Genomic DNA, 12,421 nt, shown 5'->3' on the forward strand with positions numbered 1-12,421 from the left:
GATCCTATCATGAAACTAGACATAATCATTTTTATAAGATCGTTCAGCACCATGATATCTGCGTTTTATTTCAGTAACTTTCAGCTAGGCAGTCTCAGTGCTGAGAGCAGGGAGACCAGCTCAGGCTGGCAGCCTGAAACAGTTATGTTTTGAGCAGGCAGTCTGCCTGAAACTTGTGCTGCTGTTTGTCCTTAGCATCCAACCAAACTAATAGAGAGTTGGCTCAGGTGCACCTGTACAGACCACAGTTCTGCATTTTGATTATGCATTCTTGGCTTTGAAAAACCTATTCATGATCTCAAAAACCGCACAATGAAACCCAACTTCTATTTTACTGTCCTGAACCTGAGTATCTCTTGTATGTAGGTTTTATGTTTTTTAATTTCCACTCTAATCTGAACACATCTGATGGAGCTGCAGTTGATTGAATTCCTAGGAAGATAGTCTGGACGCAGCAGGAGCTGTGGAGAAGAGGTTTTTGTTGGAGAGGCAGGAATAACAATGAGAGAAGGGAATGGAAGTTTGTGTGTGGAGGAAAGAAAGCAATGAGTGGAGATCAGTGTGGAGACTCAAGAGTACCTAAAATATTATTTGGGGAGAAGGAACATCTAGCTGGGAGGTACCATAGATGTGAAGAGAAGATGTGTGAAGAAGGCTTGGAACTGGCCAGCTTTTTATTATTCTGATATTTGAAAGCCTTTGCTGTGTGAATAATGGTGCCCTGAGAGAGGCTGGCAGGCCTTTTCTGCCTTGTGGGGCTGTGCGATTCCAAGAGCTGCTCATGTCGTTCTTCTCCGACCTTCCTCTGCCCTCTGCATCTGAAGGATATAAATACACACCCAGCTGGTCTGTACTGAATGCCTGTGGGCAATGGAGTGACCTCCCTGCTTTCATCCCCACATGAAAATAAGTGTGTATGAGGGGCTCTGATGTGAAGGAACCTGTATCCCCAAAAAGCTAAGCCACATAGTTTTACTAAGATAACATCTCTCAAATCTTACATCAAATGATAAGAGAACCTATGCATATTCTATTGAATGGCATAATGTTTCCTTCCCATTTGCCTGCTGCACTGTAGAATTGCATTCAGATTTCATGCACTGTGAGGTGAAAACTTCAGCAGCATTAAGTTGATCAAGACATACATGTACAAGCATACTGCATTTAATCTGTAATCGTGCTAATGAATTTTTTTTATTGAGCAACGTAGGAAGAATTTGTACTACCTGGAATGTCAACAAAACTGATGAAGCATAATTGTCCACCTAAATAGTTGTGGGCTGTGTGACTGAAAGCTTTTGTAGCAGATGTGGTAAAGCTGCTGTAGCCAAGCGTTTTAAATTAATCATGCTGTACATAGTTGGACATTGTTCTTTCAGAAAGAATTCAATCTATCCCCTCATGCATAATAAATTCAACCCTGGTTTTTAAAAGGTGAAAAAAATGCACTTTTCTGTCTGATGTCTTGTGGATTTTTTGTGGGTGACACAAGCAGCATAGCTGCCATTTATTTTTAGTTTGGAACAACATCTTTTTTTATTTTTCTCAGTAAAAACCTGTTATATGTAACACCTATCACAGTGCACTGTAATAAACTCACGAGTTTTACTTACCAGGGCTTCAGCTGGGTGATTTTTAGGTTCTCATGAGGAAACTTGCACTAAGTAGGAACTTAAATAAAAAACTTATTCCTGTCTTCGAAACATCTTTTAAGTGGTCTGTTAGGATTCCAGTGTTTCTGTTTCCTACTGTTAAAAGATTCTCCTTTGTCTCTGGGTCCTTGGTGAATTCTTAGCATAGTTGCTCTTTGGGGTATAGCAAATTCCTTTGGGAGGAGGGGATGGTTCTTGTGTGTAGCTGTTTATTAATAGTTCAGCAAATCAGTTGGATCTACTGCTTCAGATAGTGATACTTCCATTTTGCTGGATTCCTTGTTTGCAATTCAACAACTTTTTTTTTTTCTTAAGTTTTGATACTTGTATCTACTTCTAATGGAATGGGTGTTTTTTCTGATAGAGTCCATCTCTCTTCATCTCATCTCTCCCTCCATACCACTTGGTAGCAATTTACTTAGTCAAAAGAATTTGTAATGTTTACTTGCACTGAAGGTCTACTCCTTTAAAAATGGTAAAGAAAACAAAACCAGGGAATGCACTGTTCAGTGCTACAAACTTGCCAATGACTGTTCTTGCTCTAAAATAGTAATTTAATTTAAAACTCCAGTTTGTAAAACTAGTGAGATAAAGTACCTTGAGTGAGCAGTAACATCCTTATAAAATATTTATTTACTTGAACTACATGAGGAAAAACTTCTCCTTTTGAGGGGGATTCAGTTTTGTGTTCTGATTTGAGCTGTTCAGTGTTTAAACCAGTTTAGCATATTGGGCTGAGCAGAATTGCCTGGAGCCTTCCTGAGATCCAAAGCCTCTTCCACAGGCACAGTGGTTCAGGGTTGAAGCATTGCCTTTTCTCTGGACCTTTGTAGCAGAATCAAGGCACCTTAGACCACAAATTTCTTTTTCTTGCCTACTGGGTTTTCTGCATTTCCACTCAGTTCCGCTCTGTACCTGTGAAAGCAATGCAGATGTGTTATGTTCGGTTTAGCATTCAGTTTCTCTTTTTAATGTTTTTGAATAGCTAGGAGACTTACAGCTCTTTTATTACAGATGAGCTATGATGAGCTCTGGAGTGTTTTCTGCCCTGGCTGCTGTTGCTCAGTTAGCTCAGGACAGCACATCCTCTTCTGTGTTTTTTTTTCTTTTTGGAAACAACTTTGTTTCATGCTCCTTTTGTTCCATGCCCCTTTTGGCATCTAAAGAATTTGTGGGCCACCAAATCCATTTTCTCAATGAGGGAGATTCTTAAAATAAACATTGTTTTTGCTTTCATCCTAAACTTTAGAAACAAACTAAGGGAAGGAAAGGGGGTTAATTAGGTAGTACAGCCCAGTTGGAATTTGTTGGAAGGAGAAGGAATCTAAAAGGTGTGAGGAGCTTGCTGGAACGCTGAGTGAGGCTGCTGTGTTGTATAAGTGAATTGTGAGAGTGAGCAACAAAGTGGGTGAAAAATAGGTAGAGCAAGCAGCTAATAATTTCATTTTCAACAGCAACTTTTTAACTTTCATGGAGTTTTACAGTAACTTGTATTTCTCTTAGTAAGGATCAGTGAGGGAGGGGATGCAGAAAGGCAGCTGCTTCCTGATAGCAATGAACAGCAATTAAAACCTTTTTACACTTGGAATTTAGCATCTGATACTGTATGTAGTAATTGAAGCTATACCTATTGGAGAAGTTTGGTGGAAAGACAGTAGTTTGTTTATTTGGTGATAATGTGAAATACAGGAAATAAAGCACTGTAAAACATTTCAGCGTTCTGTCAGTAAAAAAAGAAAAAATCCAACCACTTAAGCTTTATAATTTCTACTCTCTCACCTCCTAAATGTTGTTATATTTTCATTATTTCATTAGCAGAACTGCATTGTTACTTGTTGCTCTTTGCTTTACAGTCTGGCACATACCAGATATAAATGGAGAGAGTGGGGCTGGCATGGAGCAGTCAGTCCTGTTTTGTGGCAAGCATTAGGGTGTAATTGATTATGAGCCCTCACATTTGCCATTTGCAGTCAGAGTTTGGTGTAATAATCTTCTTTCACATCTTACAGCTCTTTTTTGCCTTTGTAAATGAAGAGAAGTTTCCTGAAAATGGCTGGATGGTGTACAACCCGATGTCTGAATACAGGAGACAGGTGAGTTATCACGGCTGCCATTGGCTGGTGCTTTTGCATCTCCAAACTTGCATAGAGGAATTACTGTTTGTACATTTCTCTTATCAGCTGTTGGGAGAGGATGGAAATGCTACTTGAAGAAAAGTAAAGAAAATAAATAAAACACTGGAACCTTAAAAAAACTTAGACTATCACAGGAAGGTAGTCTTTGCTCTTTGAAGGAAGTTATTGATGCCTCTTACAATGTGCCACTGCTAAGTGAGCACAGGATAGGGAGAATGTGTCAAATATGTAACTGTAGTGTCCTAAACACAGATTGGATTTGTTCTTCCCAAAGTGAAGTGGAAAAAAAAAAAGGCAGCTTGTTTTAGAAACAGCATTGCTTTATAGAAATTACAGATGTCTGTCAGTATTCTTCCTTGCTCTTTAGGTGATCTTGGAAAAATGTCAATAAAAGGGGATGATAATTTCATTTTAAAATGTCTGATAGATAATTTGATTTAAGTATGACATTTAAAAAAAATTAAATAGCAAACAATAAGAACTTCCTTAATTTTCTTTTCCTCTGTAGTTTTTTTGTTCATGATTTAGAAGCCTAAGGCCCAAAAAAGGTAAAATACAAACACCCACACAAACCCCACTGTGCATGTGTGGAGGATTTGTCAGTATTTCTCAGTTTCCTGGAAATGCCTTACTGAGCAGAGTGCAACTAGGAGTTGTTCTTTCTCAATTAGGAAGTTAACCTGAATCTTACTTTTAACCTGAGGGTAGTATCAGGCTACAGGGAAAAAAGGTTATAGTGTGGCTTCCTCCCCTAGCTACTCAGGATCACAGTCCCTCTTCACCAGGGAAGGTTGAAAGGCAGAGTTTTAAGGAAGGAGAGAAGGTAACTTTCTCTCCTCAGTCCCACAGTTAAAGAAATACATCTCCTAGTTTCAGTCACTCTTTTGAAACTTACTTTAAAGCTAGAATTGTACATAAGGGTATGACATGGCTGTGCAGCTGTTAAAGGCTGTGAATCCATCCGCAGTGAGCTGGTTTGTGTGATCTTGTAATCTTTTTTGCTTCTATTGTTTTGAAACGGTACTTAGTTAAATTGGTAGGTTGTTGCCACCATGTGGCCATACTGTCATGTAAAATTCAAGAGCAGAATTATTATTTGTTCAGGCAAAAACACACTGATAAACTTTGTGTTGTGTTTCAGGGGCTGCCCAACGAGCGGTGGCGGGTGACTTTCATTAACGAGCATTACGGGCTGTGTGACACATACCCATCGCTCCTGGTCGTGCCATACAATGCAACAGATGATGATCTCAAGAAAGTTGCTGCCTTTAGGTCCCGAAATAGAATCCCAGTGAGTATGAGGTGGTGGAACTTGCCTGATGGTCTAGCTAGTTTTAAGTTGCATCCAAAGAAGTTCTTGCTGAACATGACACAGAGGATGCTGTTTTTGGAAATGGTTACAGCAGAATAGTTTTGATTGGCTGGTGGTTTTCACTGCTTGAAACTGGTGTCTTGGCCAAGCCACATTTCCGTTTCTCCCCCACAACCATTACCCATGACAGCTTCATTGGTTTTGACTTGACTTGCCCAGTAACAATGGCCAGCAGTGCAATTTTCCTTGAATAAAGCATGAGCCTTACACTGCCATTTGCACTGGTTACTGTTCCTGGATGCCCATAAAAAGTGATCACAAATGATGTCCTGCAAGGAAACCACATGGCATTCAAACATAGTTCCACTGGTCAATCCTAAAATAAGACCTCATGTCTTAGTCTCTTTAGTGAATTCTGTGGCTTTTTAGTCTGTAGAATTTTAAGATAAGCCCATTTGTACAGGTTTTTTATTTTTATGTATCAGCTCTTTACAGCACTATAGAAAATACTAATATTTGTATCCCAATACTTGTTCTAACTGTTTTGCTTTGGCAAACTTGGAAGAGATGCTGGATTCTTAGCCGGTATGGGAAAGCTGCCTTGAATCTCAGTTTCAAACAGATGCAGAGCTCAATATGATAAATATTTATTAGATACGGTATTTACTGACAGACTAGGCCTATAATTATAAATTTACTACATATACATACACATATATCTGTATAATATGTAATGTGTATAGAATACATCAGTGTAATGTATAGCCTGTGCATATAGTTCTAATAACCTAGCTGTGTCATCCCTGCCACCTCAAAATTCATGACAGGCCTTTTGGTATGCCTGTACAGTGAGAGTAATTTCCTTGGTAATAGTAATTTTATTAAAATAGTAATTTTAAAAAGTAATTTCATTCTTGTCAGGAAATAGCCACTCATCCTCACCCCCCACACACACTGGCAGGTCTTGTTTCTGATCTACACCTCGGGATGTATTTCAGGAGTGAGCACTTTCTGAGGATTGGGTTTTGGGGGTTTTTTTTGAACTTTGACATTCTTTCATTCTGTAACCCACAACTTTCAGAGTGGTTGAGAATACTGTTTCTTAGTACTTTTCAACAATGAATTTGCATTTTTTGCCTGCTTCTTGGGTTTCTTGCTTATCTTTAATCTCTGGCACTGCATCTGTTCCCTGGGCAGCTCACTGTCTCTTTTGTGGCAAGTCCTCTCTGGCTCAGAACAACAAAGACAGCATGTGCTTCGCTCCAGTGCCTTCTCTTTGTAAAGAGGGCTGAGGAACAAAATGTGCCTTAAAGAGAAGAGAAAACATTCAAGATACTGCAGAAAGGTTCAACTTCCCTTTCTTATCCAAAAAAAAGGGAAAAGTTGTTCTTGTAGAATTGGAGCATTTTAGTCACTATTTCTACAATGAGTTCATTCTTCTGAACTGTTTCTTGGTTTTGGAAGCGATTGCTGTGTTTGTTTCTAGTTTACTTTTCAGGATTTTTTGTGTAACCTAAGACTTGTAGGAAAATATTAAAATACATTGGATTGTATACGTAAGTATGATTTCAGTAAGCATTAAATACGTAAGACAGTGAACTCTTTTAAAGATTATTACGAAATTTTATGAGACTAAGAGCAGTTGAGATGTCAAGGAATTTTATTTTGAAGAAATAAAGTGTTAATTTTCATACCGTGTATTTTAAGAGAATACAGCTTTAAGCTATGATTTTTTTAGTAAAATGAGTTTCCTCTGATGTGTGTTTGCCATGTGAGCAGGTTCTCTCATGGATTCATCCGGAGACCCAGGCTGTGATCATGCGCTGCAGTCAGCCCCTGGTTGGAATGAGTGGCAAGCGGAATAAAGATGATGAAAGATACCTTGATGTCATCAGGGAGGCCAACGGGCAGATCTCCAAACTGACCATCTATGATGCAAGACCCAATGTCAATGCAGTTGCAAACAAGGTAAACAGGTGCTTTTAATAGACTTAGTTTTGAAGGGAATGAGGAGGAGACTTAGTTTGGAGTTTTCTGTGAGGAGGTTTTGGGGAATAACAGTAATCTTAATATAGATAAATTTACATAATCAAATACTGAGCCTCAATACTATGAAAGCATATGACAGTCTAAAGTAGGTCCCTAGGCAGAGTTTCAGGACCATACATGGATTTCCAGACACACTTTACCATGTCTGTTCTCAGCCAAGCACAGATCTTAGCATGGGAATGAAGTTGGGCATGACGCCACTCTGCACTGGGAGGTAGCACAGTAGACAGGGATGTGCTCCATCTTTATATGAAAAAACCATGTTAGGGAGTGGTGGTGAAGGAAACAAGTTTAATGCTTTTGTCATATGAGAATGTGCCACGCCTGGGGATAGTCCCTTAGTCATGGAACTTCAAACACAAATGAAGGGGACATGCTCTGTAGCACTTATTAGTGAAGGTGTGTGTCTGCACAGCAAAGAGCATTAGAGCTGACCTCAAGAAGGTTTGAGATCTAAGTGAAATGATAAGTGTGCTTATCTGGAGAGAAGGAATTCTAGCTTCCAAATAGTTTTGTGGAATGAAACGGATGGTACTTTAGTGAAATGAGTAGTCCTCTTCACTGTTTGCGCTAAAAGGAATATGAAATAGTAAAACTTGTTTGCATCTGAGAGGTGAAAATGTTAAGTTGCTTTGAAGAGGAACAATAATAACTCAAGGGGGACAGTAATACTAGTAGTTTGTGCAAATCAGGTGCACATATTTGTAGCTGTGCAGCTGCCTTCTCAATAATACAGAATATAGTTTGTTAAGCTTTATTATTATGTTTGTGTGTGTAGCACATGTTCTTTCAGAGACTTTATCCTAAGGGGCTGTTTTAACCTGATGGTTTGTATTTTGAGGGTCTGCCTCAGTTGTTAGCATTTGACTGTACAAATCCCATTATCCTCTGCACACTGCATTTTTATGAGTGAACAAAACATGTGGTCTTTCTGTTTGCCTTGTGGAAAGATTGTCAATTACATCTTTGAAACAAATGGTGTAAAAATTGAGTTTGTTCAAGAAAAATTTAAGGTAATGTCTTACAAACAAACTTGTTATACACAGGTTTTAATTAACCCCTCATATGTCTAAATATTAAATGCTCAGTCAGAGCAGTAGATGCAGTAGGGTACATTTCTGGGTCTGAGGGAAAATGACATAAAAAGTGCAAGTCAATGTTGATCAGCACTGAAAGGATTTGTGAAAAGCTGTGAAGATTTGTCTAAGCAATTTCTTGGGCTATGCTGCTCATGCATTCCTGTGTTGCTTGTACATAGGTCAAGACACACAGTCAGGAGCTGCAGTAGCCCTGATGCTGAAATTACAATCATTGGTCACCAAGACTTCATAATACTCAAAGGAAAGAGAAAAACACAGTTATTGCTTCTTTCAGTGCAGAGCCTGGCAGGTCTGATAATAATCCCACATCTGAGAAAGGAGACAGAGCATAGAACAGAGATATTGTGCTGCTGTGCAGCAGTATTGGTGGTACTGGTGGGAAAAAGCTGCATGGTGCTTTGAGCTCTTGTCTGATGTGTAGTTGGTGGTTGCAATGGCTTATAAAGGCAAAATTTATTTATCCAAATTTATGGCGTGTTTTTGCTGCCTGACTGAAATGCTGCAATTTTGCAGCCCTCTGAGCTTGAGGGAGTTGGTGATGTTTAGTCTGGAGAAAAGGAGGCTCAGGGGAGACCTTATCACTTTCTCCAACTGCCTGAATGGAGGTTGTAGCCAGGTGGAGGTCAGGCTCTTCTCCCAAGTAACAAGTGATGGGGCAAGAGGAAATGGCCCCAACTTGCACCAGGGGAGGTTTAAATTTGATATCAGTAACAATTTATTTGTGGAAAGGCTGTCCAGGGAAGTGGTTGAATCACTGTCCCTGGGGATTTTTAAAAAATGTGGCACTTGGGGGCATGGTTTAGTGGTGGTCTTGGTACTGCTGGATTAATGGTTGGACTCAATGATCTTAAAGGTCTTTTCCAACCCAAATGATTTCATGTTTCTGTATTTGGAAAGTCTCATCAGTGGCATTGTCCCTAAAATGTGTGGGTTTTCTGCTTCCTTTTGTGACCAGGCACATCCTCTGCTGTGCTGGTGGTGGAATGTTTTGAGAGAACTGCAGTAAAACAGATTGTTACTTAGGTGGCTCTTTAATATCTTAACAGACTAAATACAAGTTTTGTCTAAAATTTAGTGTTAGAAAAGTTAGCTTAAAGTATACTTTAATGTTATTGCTAATTTACTTCTGAAAGTATCTAAGATTCTTGAACATAATTTTTTAATAAAAGGTAGCTTATTCTTAACTGAATTCTTAAATTCAATTTTACTCGGCCAAACATTTTATCACTTTTGTCTATTTCAATGTCAAATGACATTCACTCCCTTCCTACTCTGTTGAAAAGAGTGTATATGACTAAAGTTAATTTCACATCTCTTGTTTGTAGGCAACTGGGGGAGGATATGAAGGTGAAGATGCATATCCCAATGCAGAACTTTTCTTCTTGGACATTCATAATATTCATGTTATGCGGGAATCTTTGAAGAAGCTGAAGGACATTGTTTATCCTAATGTGGAAGAATCACACTGGTTGTCAAGTCTGGAATCAACCCATTGGTTAGAACATATAAAGGTAACTTTTCCTCGATTGTTTGAAAAATGTTTGTCCAAATCAGACTTGCTTTCTTTGCTAGACTTCGAAATAGTCCTAGAACACATCAAACTACTTGGACTACTGTTTTTGCCAACTAATCTTAGAGTATGCCATGAGATATCATTACTAAACAACACTAGGTGAAATTCAGTGTTTGTCTGGCTCAAGTTAAATGTCTTCAGTAGAGGAATGCATTCTTAGTCTGATTGGCTTAAATGTGTGACAACTGATTTATTGTGGTTTCTAGCAGTACAGTCCTACAGGTAACTGTCATTGTGAAATATTAGTAAATACTTTAATCAGTGTGTATGGGACTTAATTTTGTGAATTACATTTTTTAAAATAAATCTTGTAAATTTATTTGTAAATTCTGTAATTTTCATCTGGTAGCACAAATAAAATACTTAAGCTGGTAATTCACCAATGTTCTTACTAGTTGACCTTTGAACCTTTTGCCCTCAAGTACAGCTGTGCAAAAGTAATTAGTATTATGTAATGAATCCTGCTTAATGAAATTTTCATTTTAATTTGATATTTGGAAAAGAAGTATATTAGAAGGGTGCAAGCTCCTTTTTCCAACAACTGAGATAATTCAGTAATTTAGTTCAAAGAAACGAGTCAAATGAAAGAACATGGAATTTTTAGAAATATATCCTATGGTAAATCCCTTCTTTCTTTGAAAAAGAAGCTTATGTTCTTTGGTTTATCAAGGTTACTGTTTTCTGCCCCGTTTTTTAAGAATTTGCTGTGAGATGAATTTGATCTTACTAAGGGATTAGAGAACCAATCTGTTTCTCTATTTTTATACAAGAAATTCACTTGAGCTCCTCGAAAATTCTTTTTCAATTATAACTACACTGCCCTTTTCAGGTCTTTTAACAGAAACAGTATTAATTTAGATACTGTGCAGATACAAAGAAATCAATGCAGTGTTCTGATTTGAGCAGAAATAAGCTGTGTTGTTTGTTTGGTGTCTGTTGCTCCTGGCCAGCTGGTGCTGACAGGAGCCATTCAGGTGGCAGACAAGGTGTCATCAGGCCGCAGCTCGGTGCTGGTTCACTGCAGCGACGGCTGGGACCGCACGGCTCAGCTCACCTCCCTGGCCATGCTCATGCTCGACAGCTACTACAGAACCATTGAAGGCTTTGAAGTTCTGGTGCAGAAAGAGTGGATAAGCTTTGGCCACAAGTTTGCATCGGTAAGAATTAGAAGATAACAGCAAAGACTGCAGTATGAACTTGCAGAAAAGCTTTTGGTGTTAAACTGCTCACTTTGCGTTAGGGTTTGATAATGCCTTTTGTTATTTTGGAGTTTGGATTTATTATATTTTCAGGTAAACTGGGCAAGGCTTTTAGTTTTGAACTTTTTTGGTCAATATTTTTCTAGCTCTTCTTCCTCTGAGAACTCGTTGTTGTTCTTTGCATCCTTTTAAAAGCACAGAATTGCAAGGGTTTCTGTGGTTGTTGAGCAAGGAAAATAAGGAGGCAGAAAAATTGTGTCCTCTCAAATTTTTCTGCTCAAGTTTAGATAAAGCTGGGACATAAGGTTCTCCATGACTCTTTGGATTGTTCTAAATGTTACAAGAAGCAGATGAATGAGTCTGGACAGTGACTTTTAAGCGAGATTTTGCATGCTGCTTCCCAAATACTCTGGGGTTGTCATAATAGCTCCCAAGAGGCTCTCACTGGTTATGCTGGCTCTGCTTCTGTTCAGTTGCCTTCTGGATGCTTAAGTTGTTGCTTCCATAGCAAGTCCTTAATATTTCACAGGTATGTGAATAATTTTCAGAAAAAATTCACAGAATATTCTGAGTTGGACGGGACCCTATTCATTCTGTTTGTGTTAGAAAACTTCTCAAAGTTTTAGTGGAACTTCTACTAAATGTGGCAGCTAACGATTTAACCAGGGAATCTGTATGAAGAACCTGGAGAAGGAGATTAAGTTGCCAGGGAGACTGTGCTGTTACCTACTGTAAACATTACAACAGCATTTCTTATTGATGCTGAACCTTGTAATTCACAGTAAGAAGTTTCTACAATTTCAGTACAAGTTACTTGCGTGGATATTTTGTCCCTAATGGAATATTCTAAAGATATTACTTAATATTGCTAAAATTGGGAAAACAGGCAATCTGGAAAAAATCAAGAAATGCAAACATATACCTATGTGTGTGTTTCATGCCCGTTCTACATTAACAGTGTTGCAATCATTTGGAAATCCATGTATAGCTACTCAGCATGAGTCACTTCATCATTTACTGGTGCTTGTAGGCTGTGACAGTTTTTGATTTTACATTCTAAAGGTGCTTTAAGGCTTAGGAGATTTGCATTTTGATTTTTGGGTGTGGTAGCTGATGTAGTCTGACTTTTTGTGTACTTACTTGTGGTCTTCTAGTAGTGATATGTTTTATAAAGCTTTAAGTATTCTATCTTGGTACAGCCACAGGCAAATGTGAAGCCAGTGGCTTGACTTTTTATTCTCATATTTTATTTTGTATTTTAAAAGAAAGTAAGAGTCAGGATGCAGATAAAATTAGATGGTGTAACTCAGAGACTTGTAGTTAAACACGTGTTGTGGTTTAACACAAAGCTTAAAAAGAGAGATCCGTGTGTTCTTCATCATTATTAATACATTCAAATAA

At 38.4% G+C, this 12,421-nt stretch overlaps 1 protein-coding gene across 5 annotated transcripts in view; it reads left to right on the plus strand.

Annotated features, from left to right (window-relative positions):
- The window catches only part of MTM1 (myotubularin 1), a 37,920-nt gene that overhangs the window by 17,776 nt on the left and 7,723 nt on the right, over positions 1-12,421 (plus strand). For all 5 annotated transcript variants that reach the window (XM_085060312.1, XM_085060314.1, XM_085060317.1 and 2 more), the window contains 5 exons: positions 3,662-3,745; positions 4,929-5,078; positions 6,879-7,067; positions 9,574-9,759; positions 10,772-10,978. In XM_085060312.1, coding sequence (XP_084916438.1) covers positions 3,662-3,745; positions 4,929-5,078; positions 6,879-7,067; positions 9,574-9,759; positions 10,772-10,978 — 816 coding nt within the window. The remainder of the gene's footprint in view (positions 1-3,661; positions 3,746-4,928; positions 5,079-6,878; positions 7,068-9,573; positions 9,760-10,771; positions 10,979-12,421) is intronic.

This window comes from Lichenostomus cassidix, chromosome 4A, assembly GCF_008360975.1.
Source record: "Lichenostomus cassidix isolate B80296 chromosome 4A, HeHo_3.0, whole genome shotgun sequence".
In the NCBI taxonomy this organism is placed as follows: domain Eukaryota; kingdom Metazoa; phylum Chordata; class Aves; order Passeriformes; family Meliphagidae; genus Lichenostomus; species Lichenostomus cassidix.